The sequence below is a fragment of the Macrosteles quadrilineatus genome, unplaced genomic scaffold (assembly GCF_028750875.1).
Source record: "Macrosteles quadrilineatus isolate MER2022 unplaced genomic scaffold, UCM_ALF_1.0 Scaffold_5__1_contigs__length_97177068, whole genome shotgun sequence".
NCBI classification, from domain to species: Eukaryota; Metazoa; Arthropoda; class Insecta; order Hemiptera; family Cicadellidae; genus Macrosteles; species Macrosteles quadrilineatus.
Window position 1 is genome coordinate 75,349,645 of NW_026542598.1, and position 19,131 is coordinate 75,368,775.

The 19,131-nt window shown below is 35.2% G+C and overlaps 1 protein-coding gene across 4 annotated transcripts in view; it reads right to left on the reverse strand.

Moving 5' to 3' along the window:
- The window catches only part of LOC128993893 (nuclear hormone receptor FTZ-F1), a 170,939-nt gene that overhangs the window by 66,706 nt on the left and 85,102 nt on the right, over positions 1-19,131 (reverse strand). For 3 of the 4 annotated variants that reach the window (XM_054417966.1, XM_054417968.1, XM_054417967.1), the window contains one exon: positions 9,895-10,212. In XM_054417966.1, coding sequence (XP_054273941.1) covers positions 9,895-10,212 — 318 coding nt within the window. Of the gene's footprint in view, positions 1-9,894; positions 10,980-19,131 lie in introns of those variants that run through there. The other variant, XM_054417965.1, reaches the window with a different exon arrangement.

Consider the following 19,131-nt stretch of genomic DNA (forward strand, 5'->3'; position numbering starts at 1 on the left):
ACTGCAGCTCTGCACGCCCTCGCCCTGTAGTATCAGACACATACGTCTCCCAGACTCTGATACACCCCCGCACACTCAGATACGTATCTTCAACATATGGAGCTGTTGGTGTACATCTTACACGAGATAATACGAGACGACCTGTAGCGAGGAAACTGCTTCATTTAGCTAGGAAAGTACCATTTAAAACCAGTAACCGAGAAACTAAATATGTTTCTAAATTAGTTATTACGTACGAATTATCTTTTTGGCAGATTCTACTCTGTATAGGTATACACTTAAACCAATAAATTTGTACAACATGTGTAGAAAAGCGACATACATGTTTAATTTAGGATAATTCCTATACTGTTGTAAAATACGAGTAAAGAGACAGAAAAAGGTCGTCAAATTGTACTGTTGAACTATTTTATAAAGATTATTTGTGAGCTTCACTCACCTTTATTTAGATGCCATGGACGATTGCATGGCTTGTAGATGTGTGTGTGTTTGTGTGTGTTTTGACGAGTCCTGGACAACATAGACAATAATAAAGGCGAGTGCCACAAAAATCTTCATAAATGAAAAAAGCCTCGCCTAAAAGCATGTCATAAGAAACAATTGTCTAACTCTGCCAAGACATTTTAATCGTTTTAAATCAACTTAACAAGTACACCAGATTTACATGTATGATGTAGAGACAAAATGTTCCATTTCAAAGTACATTAGAATTTATATTTGCGTGTCCATTGTAAATGGTCAGAGTCTATACCTTATCTATAAGTGCGATTAATTATGTTAATCATTGTTTAAATAATTTATACAGTGGCCAATAGAATAGTGCCCAAGGTCATTTTGAGTCAAAAACAAAAACTAAAAGCAAAGAAATAATACAAAATGTACAAATTGACGAGTTCAAAGTGTTCAAAAACTCCACAGCTCTTATAAACCTGCATTGTACCTTTAGACATTCCAACCCCTATGTTAAAGTTGTCGCCAGGTTTTTAATCAAATTTGTATTAGTTGTTGTGAGCCACCTACAGATTGCGCTGATCTAAATTATAGATTTCTACCAATTACACGATGGTTTTTACCAAGTAACACTGATGAAATGACTTATTATGACTTATTATGAGCTATAGCAACTGTTATGACCCAGCACCTATGCCAGTAACCAAAAATAAGGTACTATATAGAGTTTTAGACACTAGCGCAATCTGTTACTGGCTCACACAACTACATCCATTTTTAGCAAAAAATTGGCGACAGCTGATCCATATAGATGGGATGTCTTCTTCTGTATCCAATAGTCAATTTGTATAACATGTTAACATGTAGGCCTACCTATGTTAACACATAGTTACTATACATTTTCAGTCGATTTTGAACGTTTCTGGGCGAGTTTTTCCCGCCTTTTTCAGCGGCTCGCAGGTGGTTGTGGCGCCAGTTTCAACATCGACGCGAAAATAAGCGAAACAATGTCGGAGTGGGCCTAGGTTGCATAATTGGGGCCATTTCGTAAATAGGAGTGACAGAGGGGGGGCTCCATTCATGAGCTAGTGGACGCCGCCGCCAATACTTCTACACTACGAGATTACAACTGGGTTTGTAAATATGTCAAACATTGCTTCAAAATATTGTTAAATATAACATATAATGTATTAAATAGTAAATAAAAAAAAATGTACAGATACTATTTAAAACCAGTTTATCTCCAATTGTCTAATAAATGCTGCTACAGGGGACTTTTTCAAATAGTTAATAGTAATTCAAATTAATAGTTAGTTGTAATGGTTGAACAGTAAGTAGTTGTAAGGGAGAAAGCTGTATATAGATTATAGCTCTTAATTAAGTATTGCTGTAAATATGCCTAATGTATAATTATGTTTAATTATTGACTTGACACAGTTCTTGTATAGAAATGTAGGCATACTGTTTCAATAAAGGATTTTTTTCATTTAAATGTAAAAGTAAGATTAGCAATGTTGTATGTTGGAAACTTTACAGCTTACTTAACAAAGCATCAGTATAACCGTATAAGAGGTAAAAAAAGTAACATTAAACGTTAAACAGTTTGATAAGAGTATTCTAATTCCCAAATATACATAAACGTTTGATTAAATAGAAAAATCCAAATTGTAATATGAAATTTATAATATGGCATGGATTAAGTCCTCAGTAACAAGGCAAAAAGTTTTTTATAAGGTGTAAATTCGAGTAACATTTTTCTGAGATATGCTAGAAAATATAAATTTATTTATCTAAATAAACACTTAACTTTTATAGGTTGATCGTCCATTAAAATCCACAAACCAAAACATTATAATAATCGTCATCACTGAAAAAATGTGAGTAAAATGTTCCTAAAATCTTGTTGTAATACCGAAAGACGTGTATTAATAAGAAAAACGCAATAATAATCAGATAAATAAATCTCCTATAAATACAACTCATCTAAGTATAGACAAGACACAAACATCCCCCAATGGAAACCCCTGAATGAATCGTACAAAATTATAGGACCATGACGTCATTCGGTACTGATCTATCGTTACGATACTTAAAATGATGTCCTCTTCTTTTGGTCCTGCATTTAAGTTTTAAAACAGCTGTGGAATTTATAACGTAACGGTGGCGTAACTGACCACGAATATTGGAACAGAAACGGTATAGATTATAAACATAAACAAATGACGTCATGGCCCAGAAGTAAAAAAGTTAGTGTTATTATTTAAACTGAACTGTCAAAAAACGTCCAAACCAATGTAAATAAAAGATTAGGGTCAGTGACGTCATTTGATTATGTTCACGATCCATACCGTTACCGTTCTAAGATCCGTGGTACTGACCAAAAGTTATGCTACACTACCGATATCAAACCCAACCCTAAAGTACACTAGCCTAGTTAATAGTTTCTCAACAAAAAATTACGTCATGAGGCACTGACCTAGTGTTCAGATACAAAATGGTTTACCCTACTAATAATTGTAAACATTAGAGGCATTGCACTTCTGAAAAATGTATACTAAACATTGATGTGGCACCATATGACCCAACGTTTATGAAATCCATGTTTTCAAACTCAGTCATTGATCCAGTGACTTCACATTGACCTAGTGATGAAATAGTTCCAGTATTGACCGCATATTTACCAATGAATCGTCCAAAGTCGTTGCACCCTGTATATTGACCTAGTGCATTCAGCGTATACAATTGTTTCCAAACAAAAGTCATTGCTCTAACTACGTAACTGATGTTGATAAATGTAAGTACTCTGACCGCTTATTTTATAAACCTCCCAAGTGGTCTTCCTGTTTGTCATGTTGCGATTTCGTCAACGTTTCGTGGCCGTATTTGCCTCGTCTTCACAACAGGCTGTTCGTTGCCCAACTTGACTCTTTACTTGTCTTCCGGTCGCCTTGGGAACCGTTGCAAAATGTGATATTCTGAGAAACTTATGTTGTTCTGGAGCATCTGGTGGTTACGGAAACATTTTATTTGTTACGTAAAGGATTTGACAGTTGAAGACGTAAAACGACTATAGTTTTCTGCTTGAGTAGATTTGCCGCGTTTTAGTGTAGAGAAATGAAAAATGTATGGACTGATATTTTGAATTTGAACCGTAAAGCTACTAAATAAATATAGATTTTTTTTTAACTCCAAAAAGAAAAACTATCTTGACATTTGAGATGGGCATGCTGATCTGAATCGTTACACCATTCTCCTATTCTCTATTAAATAATTAACCATGAAACTAATTTCAACCCGGTTTGGAACGATACCGGTATTGTAATAGTTTTTTTGTGGAAATATCCTTAAAATATATTATTGTTTATAATTACAAACTTAATGCTTTAAATGTTAATATGTGTGATTTTATCACTAAGGGAAATGTCTTTTAGTCTTAAAAATTAATTAGCCTTTTTTAATATACTCTTACGTGTATTTCTACTTCTTGGACTAAAATTTAATACCTAATTTGGATTTAATAAATTCAGCTGATTGGTGTGTAAAACAGTTGACTTTTTGCTACTTAAGGTTACACTGAGAAATTATGGTTGGAAATAACACAGTGACAAATAATTCACTAGTTCCATTTAACACATTGTTCATAAAACAGTTTTGAACATAGCAAATGAAAACAATTTAATCTTTAATGCTGAAAGTAGTTGTAAATTTTGCTCATTCCTACAACACCTTATCACAGAAGTGAAGCAAGCAAACAACAATATTTAGCGCTACACCGAGCTCATTATATAAGTTGTTATCTTACATGATAAGTACAATACGTTTACACATTCTTTGTCACGAGGAATAACCTAACTAACCTGCTTAGCCACGACTAACCTGTCTAGCTTACGAATAACCTAAGAAACCTCCCTAGCTCACGACTAACCTAAGAAACCTCCCTAGCTCACGACTAACCTAAAAAACCTCCCTAAGTAACGAATAACCTAAGAAACCTCCCTAGCTCACGGCTAACCTAAGAAACCTGCCTAGCTCACGACTAACCTAAGAAACCTCCCTAGCTAACAAATAACCTAAGAAACCTCCCTAGCTCACGACTAACCTAAGAAACCTCCCTAGCTAACGACTAACCTAAGAAACCTCCCTAGCTAACGACTAACCTAAGAAACCTCCCTAGCTCACGACTAACCTAAGAAACCTCCCTAGCTCACGACTAACCTAAGAAACCTCCCTAGCTAACAAATAACCTAAGAAACCTCCCTAGCTCACGACTAACCTAAGAAACCTCCCTAGCTAACGACTAACCTAAGAAACCTCCCTAGCTAACGACTAACCTAAGAAACCTCCCTAGCTAACAAATAACCAAAGAAACCTCCCTAGCTCACGACTAACCTAAGAAACCTCCCTAACTAACGACTAACCTAAGAAACCTCCCTAGCTAACGAATAACTTAAGAAACCTCTTTAGCTCACGACTAACCTAAGAAACCTTTTTAGCTCACGACTAACCTAAGAAACCTCCCTAGCTCACGACTAACCTAAGAAACCTCCCTAGCTAACAAATAACCTAAGAAACCTCCCTAGCTAACAAATTACCTAAGAAACCTCCCTAGCTCACGACTAACCTAAATATAACCTGCCTAGTTTGACTAACCACAACTAACCTTAACTGCCTAGCTTACCTAAGAAACTTCCCTAGCTCACGACTAACCTAAATATAACCTTCTTAGTTTGCCTAACCACAACTAGCCTTAACTGTTCATGCCAAGTTTGCCTAGCCTCAACTAACATTTAACTGACTAGCTAACGACTAACCTAAATATAACCTGCCTAGTTTGCCTAGTCACGACTAACCCTACCTCCTTAGCGTACGACTAACCAAACTTATTTATCAATCCACCTATACTGAAATAAATCCTGTTACAGCAACCAGGTAGTAGTTTTACAGATTATCAAGAAATCGTTAGACATTAACAAATATTCCATAACGACATATAAACTGCCGAACCGTTCTCATCTGATTTCCGGAATAATCAATTAACAAGTGCTAGACTGGTGAAATAACAATCAAGGACTTCGTTTTGCTTGTCATCCTAAATAATGTACCTAACCTGAAACTCTGCTTCGAAAGCCAGTAGGATATTTAATATCACTCACTGATAATATCAATAGGCCTACTAATACAAGATTTCAATCCATTCGTGCTAGTACTGTATATTTTGGTTCTTTCATCAAGACAGAATGAAATTTATTCAGTTCTATCAAACTGTTTAGTCATTTCAATCCTTAATATTTTAAGATAAAAATTGCTTCGTCGCAAAGTTCCTTCAACCTTCTTTAACAATATTACCTATTAAATAACTAGGTAAAGTAGCACTAGAACTGGTTCGGGAAATAAATGTATCCTAAAGCACTAGTATTATGTTATTAGTCACAATTGTGTACCGTTAAGCTCTTGTACTCTCTTAAAATGTATGATTATCTACAGTACTAGGATTATATTTTGCACTAGTATTGTCTTTAGCACTATTGTCCTATTTGCATACATATGTGCTTCTCAACGAGAAGAAAACTATTTACTATATATAAAAATAATTTACCAATGGATGTTTAAAAAATCAGAGGTAAAAGTTCAATAATGGATTTAAGCGTACTGCATTCATATAAAGTTTTATAGCTTCCAAATTATAAATCTATGTCTACAAAATACTCTTAAAAAGCTTTTAAGAAGGGATTTTTAAATTTTCAACAATCTATCATTCTTACCGTTTTAATTGCACTAAACTGCGAATTATCAGAGTAGCAGCCACAAAATAAAAAGAATTCAAACATAACCAAGCCGTGCGCCATGTTAGCTAAACCAACACCACTTTCACTGTCCAAGAAATTGGGAAATCGGGTCTCTATTTGTGCCACTGTCGTACGGTGGGCGACACTACTCCGTCCGACTGTAAATCGTATTATATTAAATCGGCTTTCTCAGGCTTACCATACTAAACAATATTTACCGCCGGGTTATAAATGAGGGATTTTGTTGACAATCATAAAATACGTAATATGTCCTGAGTTTTGTTAGACATTATATTGGATATGACAATTATTGTATTTTCTCCACGCGATATAATTATTTTTTTTTATGGAGAGACAATGCTTTTTTTAAACTTAAGTATGTTACATTTGACATTTTACATTAGGTACAAAATGTTCTTTAAACGAGCACTCTAGTTTGAACTAAGCATGTACTATATAGCGCATGGCTATATAGCGTTAGGGGTATGTAATAAAAGTTCTAAATAACTTAGAAAATTATTAGGTACTCTATTTTCAATCAAGATAAAGTAATTTTTAACACATAATGACTGTGAGTTTAATCTAAATAAGAAACTGCACCCCCTAAATGTTGAAACACTGTGGTAATAATTTATTAGTCTATGTGTAGTCAGCAATTATACATTTTTTCAAATTCAATACCTAATATTAATCTATTTCTCACATTTACGTGCAAATAAAAATATTTACACCACGAAAATAGTTGCTCACCAAATAGTGCGAACAATCACTTTACACGTTTAAACAAATTTTTATAAGATGGAATTTTTGATATGGCAATTGAAGGCAAGGTGTTGTATATTAAAACGTGTTTGTGTTTATGTATCATACTGCAAACAGTAAAGTACAGATGTGGGTCATATTGTAGCGGGTGTTATAGTCAATCGATGCCATGCAAACACTATACAACATGCAGGTCTGGGTAATACAGCTGGGGCTAACCAAAGTACATTGTAAAGTCACGAATTAAAAAATATTATATTGTTGAACTATTATCTTAGATCATTTTGAAATAAAAAAGAGTATGTTTTATCATAGACAAATATAATTCTATTTGTCTATGGTTTTATCTATGATTGGCAGTTAAGATATTTGTAGATTTTAGTCACCGGTATGAGAGAATATGAAATCGTCATCAACGAACCCCTGCGTTAGTCCAAATAACAGACCAAACCCCGCTTTATATTTTAAATTAGATCGATAAGTCTACTTTAGTATTAAACAACTAATGTTACATGTTTAATTTATAAAACAACGATATGTCGATACATTAATAGAAAAGCATGTTTTTTAACCTTTTTTCTCAGCTCGTGTGCATTGCAGGGAAAATCTACACATATTGTTAGAAATATATTTTTTCCTGTAGATAAGCAGAATCCTTTTATAAATTAAAATAAGCACAAAAAATGAACTTTAAATTAGAAAAAAATTTACATGGGCCTTATGGGTTGCCACGCTGGTGACGAAATAACAACTAAATATAATCAGAAAATCAAAACAAATGAAAGAAATTCCAATCTCAATTTTTTTTACAGCGTGGGGTGAAAATACTAAGTCTGTTTAACTTTACATATTTTTGGTCGAGTTTTCGATCACTGGACGACCTCTAGCATTTATTATTTAACAAAGTCACAACGCCATTATGTTATGGAAATTTTTGGTCCTATTCTAACACTAACACGAAAATTGTCTCAAACAAGATTCTACCTACTGAATAATGTTGATCTTTATTGCATTCTATTAGCTAATGAATATTTTTGAACCTTAATCCAATACTATAGTTTCAATACAATCAATTTAGCTAGTCAGGTTAGCTAAACGTTTAGTAGAGTTTAAAATATACGTTACGACTAAAATACGTTTCAGTAATAAATATTACAAGTATAATTGACAAATAATTCAGTCACGAAACAGTTTAACTAATTATATAATTGAGTAAAAAGTGTAGACTTGTCAAATTGAATATTTGTGTTTTACAACACATATAATGTGTAACTGTAGCACATGTTTATTCATTTAACCTTTTACAGAACTATTTATGGTAACTGTTGAGATATAATATTAAAATGAAGCATTTTCTTAAAATGATTAAAAAGTATAAAAGTCTGATTTCAATAATCATATTTGAGTAATCCATATAATTTTACGTAGTGCCAAAAGAAAATGTGTAACTATTGTTAAACAAATGTAATATGGAACTTAACTTTAATATTATTTTTTTTATATTTAATTAAGAAACTCTGTGATTATAAACACTTTTATGTAAGGTACCCATGGAATATTAAAGTTTCTGTTAACGAAACTAGATTGGAATCGAACACAAGGACTTTTAGTAAAATCTGTTACAGGGACGCGAAACGAATTTATCCATTGAAAATTTAATACAACAATAAATATCCACTTTTATTAGAACCAATTTTTACTTAAAATACAAACAATCAAACACGTCCAATCTTTTACGAAAGGATTAAATTTCGGAGTAGCCTATTGAAAATATAAATTCAAAAATTGTTATTAGTATTCGCTACCTTCCTAGCCGCAGTACAATATTTAATAAAAATTTGTTTAAGAAACAATCAAGTAATAAAATTCAAAGAAAAAAGTAATAAAATATTTGAGAGGACTATAGAATTTTATCCCATTGTCAAATTTACCCTTTGCTCTAAAACAATAGAATACATCTGCTACTAATAATTCAATTGCCACTTGTATATTTTAGACGCGGACATTTTCAGATTAGCAACTCGATTGTTCGAGTAAAGTTTATTTCAAGTGCTCCCCCTCCCCTGTTGCGTTTGGCCTTTAGAATCGGTGTTTTCATGTCAGGGTCACGACAGTAAATGTTTACGTATTACTACAATTGGCTACAAATTAGTCACTAAACCGCATTTTTTACTATTTAATTTCCAATAACTGAATTCGTCGATTGAATATAGAGTTAAATTAAAACTTTAATTCTGAATTAGAATTTTGGCTACGAAAACCTTTGAAGATGAAATTAAAATAAAAGCATAGAAAGGGGTGATAATATAAGATAATCGTTGACATATATTTTAAACCGAGAGTTTTGTTTTTACTACTCCTACTAGGGGCTTAAGAACTGATTTAGGCCCTACTGAAGGCTGAGATGAATTCAAAGAATGGGTTACCGCACACTAATTGATATGTCTTAGAGCACCTTCTGCAAATGTATGCGCATGATAAGAATTTTTCAAAGGAAAACTTTGACTTTGCAAACAACAGAGCCTAACAACGCTTTAATCTTTCACGTGATATGAGTTAAGATCGATTATACGGATGCTTGGGGAAGCTTACTGTTGGTGTAAGCCTTGGCATTTTTAAGAGCTTTTTAAACAAAAAAATAGTTTTGAGTCATCTAGGTATGTGATTACTGTATTTTAAATTTCTAAGGGCGCCAAAGTTATTTTAAGTGGGTTTATCTACTCGAACAGTTTTTTTTTTTTTTTACATTCTTGTAGAACTAATTTTTCAGTAAATGCGTAGAACGTTTGCTAAATTTGTATGAGCAAAAATGAAAACACTTATCATAACCCTGCAGTAGGCTACATCCAACAAACTACTATAATTCTAACATTAGCATAGATAAACACTGACGTACCTTCCAATTTCATCCCAACTTCGAGGCACTTCTGGAAGCGGCAATAAGGACACCTTTTCCTCTGAGTCTTGTCTATATGACAGGACCGATCAGCCACACAAGTATACACCTTCTTGTTTTGCACGGTCCGCTTGAAGAATCCCTTACACGATTCGCAGGTAAGGAGGCCGTAGTGATAGCCGGACACTTTGTCCCCGCACACGGGACACAACTCCTCGAACCCCTCCTTGGTGTCGGGCAGGTCGGGGTTGGCGACGGACGCCGTGGGCAGCTGGGAGGCGGCCGGAGGATAGGAGACACAGTCCATGTTCCCGATACCTGGGAACGAGAAGAAACACGCTGTATCTATGTTGTACAAGGAGGAGGGTGGTTTGTTGGCATTAGTGTTGGTGGTGTCTATACAGTACATGGAGGAAGGGGTTTTGTTCACTTGGGTGTAGAGCGGACCGGACGGACTCGCGGGGTGGAGGGAAGACGGTTTGTTGGCCGTGGAGGATTCGATGCAGTACATGGGCGAGGGAGGTTTGTTGGCTTGAGAGTACAGAGGTGCCGACGGGCTGGTAGGATGCAGGGAAGACTTGTTAGCGGTGGAGGACTCTATACAATACATGGGCGAAGGAGGTTTGTTAGCCTGGGTGTACAGAGGTGCCGACGGGCTGGTAGGATGGAACAGGGAGTATTCGTGTTGGGGATGCTGAGAGGCTGCGGAGGCGGGGGTGTACAGAGGCGGCGAGCCGTAGACCGGAGGTGGCACCCCCGAAGAGCCACCCCTGGGGCTAGCTGTGCCGCCCGCGGAACTGTTGGGGCTGCCACCGCCTCCGCTGCTCAGGTACGAGGCGTGGGACATGTTGAGGGAGGCCAGGGTCGAATGTTGCTCCATGTCCAATAACATAATCAAGAGGGCACGACACTCGAACACATATCACAAGTCACACACTGACACGGCGCGAGCGACGGCACGATGCGCGCACTAGGATAGTCACACGACGAGTGGGGCTCGCGCGCCGGCTAACAGTGAAAGTGACGGTTCTGACCCAGATAGCGGCGGCAGGGGAGGGGACGGCCTACTGACCTAGTTGTAACCCCCCCCCACTATACACACCACCTTCCACCTTCCACCCCGCCAGAGACACAGACAAGCCGACTGCTATTGACTCATCCCACCACCCGAATCTTATCTGCTCCAAATGAATTCAAACCACCGTATTGCGGTATCGTACTTACGCGACCAAGTAACGACCGTTTGAGCAAACATATAAATGAATACAGTACAACATGAATTAAATAAGGGATGGTTATGAATTTACGTAATTTAATTTAAATACAAGATAATAAACACGAGTGTAAATATTATAATTAAATTGTCCTGCTAATTAAATTAAAACAATTTTACTTTCAAAAATATACATCTCAACCGCTATCTATCAAGGGCATATGCATTTTTATACATGTTTGTTAACATGATAACAAAACAACCTTTACAAACACTATTAGATAGCATATATTGATTACCGGTACGATTAATTCTAAAAATTTTCGATCTGATTAAAGTCGTAAGGAATAAATATAAAACAAAATATTAAAACCCAACCGATCCAAAAAATAGTTTATTAATCGTCAAACTCGTAATTTTTGTAAACTCCAAAAACTGAACTAAATGATTTACAAATAATATTACATTTGGGTTAAAAATTATTTAAATAAATTTTATATACAGCGACTAAACGTGGTAAATATTATGTCGTGTGCAAAACATTTATTAACCTAAATCTTCGTTAAATATACTATTTACAACAAAGCCAACGACAAATATATATAAAATATTAAAATCATTACTTATCAGAGACGCGACAACAAATACGATTGCGAAGCGAGGCTCCTCGTTTCCATTAATTACAAGTTACCAATTATACCACATGATTGGCAACAAGCGCAGACACTTACAGCATAGGGCTAATGATGAGTCAGCATTGATTTCGCAAAATCCACGCCGAGCCATATACAGGGTGACCGAAAGCGAAATTGAAAGGTCAACCTATAGACGTTGACTGTCGTTGAACTGTCGACGACTATAACTTTGGTTTTGAGTAGAAAATTGACGACGGGAATTTATTTCATGTGTTTGGAGAATGAAAATACACTATGCTTACAATGATTGCCTGTTAGTAGGTAGATCGTTCTTAACTTACCTCAAAGATACAACGTAAGTAATATGAAGGGTGTGTTTTATTTGTCTTGTTTTAAGTGTTTACGCTAGTGAATTTATTATATGAGAAACACGAACGCTTTTTGGGCGAAAATTTATAAACCTTTAAGATTTTGGCGGGGTTTATCAGGGATCAAACCCGTGACTTTTGTACTTTAATCCGAGAAGCTAACTTCAGAGCTAGAGTCACACCCAACAACTGAAACAATTAAAAAAAATCATTTTTTTTTTTTGGCAGCATATAGGTAATAGTTACGACTTTAGAGTGTCTTATGATATGCCAAAATTATATGAGTACAAAATTTTGTAACCAATGTTTCTATTTGAATTAAGCATTTTATAGATTCTATAGTTACAGTATATAATTCGATTGTATAGCATGTTGTGAACAAACATGCCAAGAGAGCTGTATTTTACAATGTGTGAATTTAAACGACTTGTATTAGAACATTACACTTAAACCTAAATTATTTGGATGTAATATTTTTGGAATCTAACAATTCTAGTGAACTAATTATCCAATTTTACTAATTTTCTAGTAATTTTAATTTTTAATTAAGTCAATTTTAGAAGAATCCTAAAAGTTAACCACAACTAGAAAGTTAAATGCCCTGTAGAATATTTTTTCTCATCAATAGTAGTAGTACATTGCACGATGTTGAAAATATATTTATTTTAAACCCAATCACAATCAACAACCTTTTCTCTTTCTCCGCACTCTTTCTCGGTGTTTTCTCTTACAGTTCGTAGTCACTGCTAAAAGCTGTTGCAGACATATTTCACAACCGGGCAAATCTAGGACCAGGAAATGGACAGGTTTCACGTTTGTCTGAAGGTATTTATAGACTTGTAAAAGAGAAAGCATCCCTTGTAAATCAGTGTCCCGCCCCTTGTCATCGCTTCTGGGGTCCTTTTGATCCCACCGCGCCCCTGTCCCTTATTGGGCCTGCCCCGATTGTCAAAACAATTCTTGGGACGTCGGGGTTTTATGACCCTAAATGTGCCAATTTTCTATTTGGTGGAGAGAAAGGAGTTTTAGTAAGATTCGTAACTGGTACAGTGACGGTAGCTTTAAATATCTGTAAGTTGAATTTAGCTATTGACAACACATTTACGAGTATAAGTGGAAAAAATCATGGAAATTACGTAGGTATTGAAACAATTAGTAATCCTATCTTAAACTATTAAACAACTTCTTGATCAGCATTGTACGTGTACAATACGCCCAATGACATTCGCCTATTGGGTCTGATGATTGGAGTGTCCAATCGAAATCACCCACTTACCATCTGTTATGTATATTTACCGTCTTATGAGTTAGCAGTATAAGCGTATGTTTTAAGTGTTATTAGGCGTATATTTTATTTACTTTCTAATCTATTTAATTTAAAAAATACATACACTACAAACTCTCTGTTATCTATTAAACTGGTTGTCAAACTCGACCCATTTTTGTAAAAAACTTCAATCCGTAGGGCTTTTAATCTACATTTTTTCCGTTTTTGATTAAAGCACCCGGTATCATTTTTACCAACCTTACACCGTAAAACAATTTCGATTTGTCTGTAAGGGAGGATAATTGAAAAATAGTGATATCTCTAAAATACCTCCTGATAGGAAAATATTCCAACCCAAGTCTAGATGTTAAAAAATATCTAGAATTCCAGTAGTTAGAGGGGAGTGTGGGAGAGGCTAAAACCAGCTGTTTTGTGGATATAATCACACGAGAAGATGGTCATTATGTGGTCATCATCAGAGGCTGGGCGGTCTAGCTATCAGACGAATAAAACATCACATGATCTCTGGCCACCTTATTCGTGCTCTAAAACCCTGTATTTGTAAGTTTATACAGATCATGATGATCTGTATAAACTTACAAATACAGGGTTTTAGAGAACGAATAAGGTGGCCAGGGTTATTTTTAAATGTCACGAGGACTACGGTAAAATCAGGAAGACTAATAACAATTGACGTACCAGAACTTTGGATTTGTTGTCACAATCGATGCCAGTGAAAATTTTAATGTCAAAAATGTCTCACTAGAAAGCGGTCCAAACGTCCTAAATGGATACGCAGTGGTTTGGACCTATTCCTCTCGCACGACATACTTACTTAGCTATTGTACATTACTGATGTGCGGGATTTGAACCAGAAACTCCAAAAAATACCGAGGTATAAATACTTAAACAGCCTCATCCCTTCCAATTATAAAATATCACAATAGCTCGAGTTCTCTGACTGCGTTTGTGATTGTCCGTTTATTAAACCTTTTGGGTAGTAGACGCTCACTAAGAAAGGATTTTACCCTCCGACCTCTGGGCTCCGCCCCAGTGGCTCTGGAGTTTCCCATGTTAACCTTATGAGAAATGGAATTAATGAATCGTAACAGCTGTTTCAATTAAATAAGTTGGTTCTGTTCTATGATGTTCAATAGCAATAAAGTTACAAGGATTACCAACAGGGTGCAGCACTATTATTTCTTTTACATTTTATGACAACAGCTAATTTGCAACCAAAAGGTGAGTGAGCGTAGCGAACGAACTTCAACTTGGAGGCGAGTTAGCGTAGCGAACGAGCTAACCTGAAGGCAAGTGAGCGCAGCGAATTTTTTTATATAATTGCTAATACATTTTTACATATCTATTTCGTTCTCGGTACTAAAACATGTGTGATAAAGAAATATTCAAGATCCTAAATCTTTGTGAAATTCCGTTTTGCCCAAAGCAATAGAAAATGTCTACAATAATCCTTTGAAAACAAACACTACTTTTATAATTTATATTTCAATCGTATCAATGTCGTCGCAAAAACGTCGCAAAAAACAGTCCTTGACCACATATCGTGAAAACACGTGTGAATAAATACTTGCAAATTGAACTACGCAGCACGGGAACGTGATTACGCGTCAGGGGACGATTTTATTGAAGTAGGTCAAGAGGCAGTGGGGGCGGCCGGGGGCGGATGGGGGTGGCCTACATAGAACCACCCCCGGAGTATCTGGGCCAAGGGAAAGTGGCCAATAAATTGTTATTACCACGCTCATCCGTTTATTTCTATTGTTACCAGTCCCGGCGGTAATAAGGTCGCTGTAAGGGTTGATATCTGAGACTAATTTAAAGACAGTGGAGTGGTTTATGTTAATTATAACTTTTGAAGTTCAAGTGAAGTATCTATATATTAATTTGAAACTGGTTTTTTTGTGACAGCTAATTTGAGAGAACGGCTGGGCATAGAAACTCGGTAGAGGTGTCTAAAGAAAGGTCTTGGTCTGTAGATGAGCCATCAAAAGAGAAATGTGGTATATCCCCTTGGGGCTCTGCCCCAGTGGCCTTTAAATTCCCATCCCATGTTATTCTTATGGAGAAAAAAAGGGGTTTATCATAGCTAATTTGAGAGAACGGCTGGGCGTAGAAACTTGGTAGGGGTGTCTAAAGAAAGGATTTGGTCTGTAGATGAGCTATCAAAAGAGAAACGACGTAAATTTCCTTGGGACTCTGCCCCAGTGGCCTTTAAAGTTCCCTCAGCAGATTTGTTTACAATATGATCATATGGTAATTTTACACTACTTTTAATGAACCAGATGTTAATATTAAAATTGTATTACAAAGGTTAAGTGTTATGAGCATTTACTGAATCTGTCAAAGCACTATTAAATAGCGTGAGCATTTCAATTAGTTACATAAGCCTTTAGTCGGGTCTTTTAAACTAATAGAAAATGAATTATGACTGTTATTACTGTAGTTTTATGATAATAACTTCTGTATAATACCGGTACTTGACAATTGCTCGAATTCGAGCAACAGGTGCACTAGTAGTATAGTAATGAAATAGAAAATGATAAATTATTCCTCTCGTCGTAGGTTGTCGTCGTATTGAGATACACGTGTTCTATAAAATCATTGACAAGACCAATTAGTCTATGATATATTGGAACATATTAAAAGTGTTCTGTTTAGATTGTCACTCATTATTCTATGTGTAGCAAGAACGAGAGACTTCCCACTGGATCTCTACAGCGAAAAGATTAATTCGTACAAGAAGACTCCGAACACTACATTTCATACAATTATTAAATTTTAAGCTACTAGTATGATGGTTTTACTATCCAAATAGAATATTTTATAACAAATGAAAAAAATACACTGCTAGAAGAAACTTCTAGAACTAGAAGAAACGCAATTTAATTCATTAATTAAGTAGTAGTAATTAATTAATTCATCTTGCACGTATATTTCCAATGTGTACTTTTTTCACTCTAAACATTACAAAAACGAAACTGTAGCAATTTCCAATAATTGTTTCTAACATTTCATTATTATTAAACTTCATTTATTCAATGGATATTAAAAGGCCAAAAGTTAAAGGATTAAGCCGAGGTTTGCCCAACCAATATTGTGATAATCCATTACAAAAATTTTTTGTTTATTATATAATATTTTATTGATTACATTTTTTTTAACTAATTATAATAGTATAACTAATATACGCGCCTAAACAACAAATCATACGTATACTTAAATTTAAAAATAAAATATGTTATACTAATACAAATCATACTGAACCATTGGACTTGTTTACAAGTTTGAAATAAAATATTTTTCAATCCCATTTCAAAAACTTAGTCTAACAATTCATCAATATAAAAAAATTGTTTAAAATATTTTTTATGATTTTTCAAAATATTTAAATATTGTAATTTTTTAAATAATTTAACCGTTTTCAATTTACTACGAGGAGCAGAGTTGTAGAAGTATACGCGCGTCGCGCCGACGGCAATGTAGGCCAAGGGGATATGTGATTGCTTCATACTCACATGTTTAAATAATTAAAATTGTTGAAAATAAAACGCGCCATGAAAACAAATTGCCTCCAATAATTACAGGACTAAGAAGAGGAATATTTTCATTATAGTAATTTGTTACTTCAGTAAATCAAAACCAAAACATAAACCTGGGTCTGTTTCAAATTGCAAAATTGCAATACTTGTAGTTAAAATAGGAATAGAACAGAATACATGTTAGGTTCTAAAAGTGTGTAAACGAACTAAAAAAATATTTCGGTGAAATTAAATAAATGATAAATGGGTAATGTTCTGAAATTTCTACAACATAAAGTTTTGGCGGGGATGGCTTTTGAATTAGGGCAATAGCTTGAATATGTGTTATAGAATTTGTTAGAGAATAACGTTGCTCTAAAAAACTGCAGTTCACGACAGTCTCAAAGTCAAATTTTGAGGAATCTGAGACTATTAATATTATCCGTTTGTGAGGATAATAATGCATTCAATATTACTCAGAGAACGGAGTCTGATAATATCGGGACTTTTCTCGTTTTAATGCAGATATTTGTACTTACACTACTTGATATGTGGATTTACAGTTTAAGTTGGATTACTAAACTTGTGTTCACAATGGTTAAGATGAACTTTATCACAAAGTTTAGCCATTATGAATTGTGTCTTCATAGAAGTTTCGCTTTACACGAAAAAATGCTAAAATCGAATGTGTTCATAGTACAATTAACTTTAAACATCGTCTAGAGAATGGTAGGTTTAGAGATTAAATTATAGAATAAACAATAAAGTAATAATTACAATGTATATTTCCAATACTATTCTACTTAATAATATCTTCCCTGTGTTACCCTTAGCAATATTGGAGTGTCCCTGAACAGGTCGTGCATTAATTGCGCCAAAGAGTTACCTAATTGCGCCAAGCCCTCAAGGGTCCCAAAATATGTTAATTAGTTGCGCCAAGGTCAAGGGTCAGGTAGGGGTGAGTTGCCGGCAGAAGGAATAGCCGTGTTTATGTTTTCGTGCCATCCTAACCTATCCTAACCTAACCTAACCTAACTTAACTTAACCTAGCCTAACCTAACTTAACTTAACCTAACCTAACCTACTCAATTATATAATCAAAGAGGGCTGCCACTTTCTGCCCAGTTAATATACTTATCGGGTGGCTCCCTGGAGTAGTTGGCGCAATTCAGGAATAACAGACTATCTGACTCAAGTCAGTTGGCGCAATTAATGCCCCTCCCCCTGAACATATGTATTTTACCCGGCGTTTATTACACATTTTCCGTTTCTATACCAAGCTTCACCAAAAACTCCGCCGGAATCAATTTACCGTATCCAGTTAGGAGGGTGGAGTTTCCCTAGGGTTTTCCTATTTCCGTTCTATTAGATCTACACTATATCAGCGACAAAAGCTTGTATCCAGTGCAAAAGCCACATCCTTTAACTATTTGCTTCATTTTAGATCAAATTCGTACAGTTGAAATGTATTACAGAGTAGTTGACTATTGTTGCGAAGAACCAGCGTGGTAGGAAATAAGAAAAACAATAGTCTAAATGTTTTACTTTTTTCGAAACCCGCTAAACCAAAGTGAACTAACTTAAGTCAAAAACAGCACTCAAGTTACTTCTATGTTAAATGAACACATCTACCGTTCATGATAAATAAACTTTAAACATTCGTACATATTGTAGCATATATCCGCAATCTTAATGCATCGACCTTTTAAAAACGCCTACTACATGTTGTGTAAAACATAGCCGACCTGAGTATTGTAAGGTCAATGTACACTTAGTTAATTTTTTAGAAGTCATTCCTTTAATTACAACACCGTAGCTAATAAACAGTATTACTAAGTTTATAAGCAGCACTCAAGTTACTTAACGAATAGGTACGCTAATAACTTATGCAATTTCAGCAAACATTCTTCATAATATAGCATTCTCAATAAATCCAATGACCTGCAAAACCGCCTCCTATAGCACTTGTTGTCTAAACACATGAATCACCCGCTGTGGGAATATTGTTTCAAATGGTCTAAGGGTCGCAAGGTAGACGACCGCGGTCACCTACCCCATTGTTGTGGTGATACCAGCACATTCTTGGGAAAAGCAGACGACGCGAACTTTCAGTCAGCTGATCCGGGTGTGGCGTAATGTAAACAGCTGATCGGGAGTCGATGACCAAAAAGTGACAATTGTTTACATTCGATTGTTTTGCATACTATACTGTGTG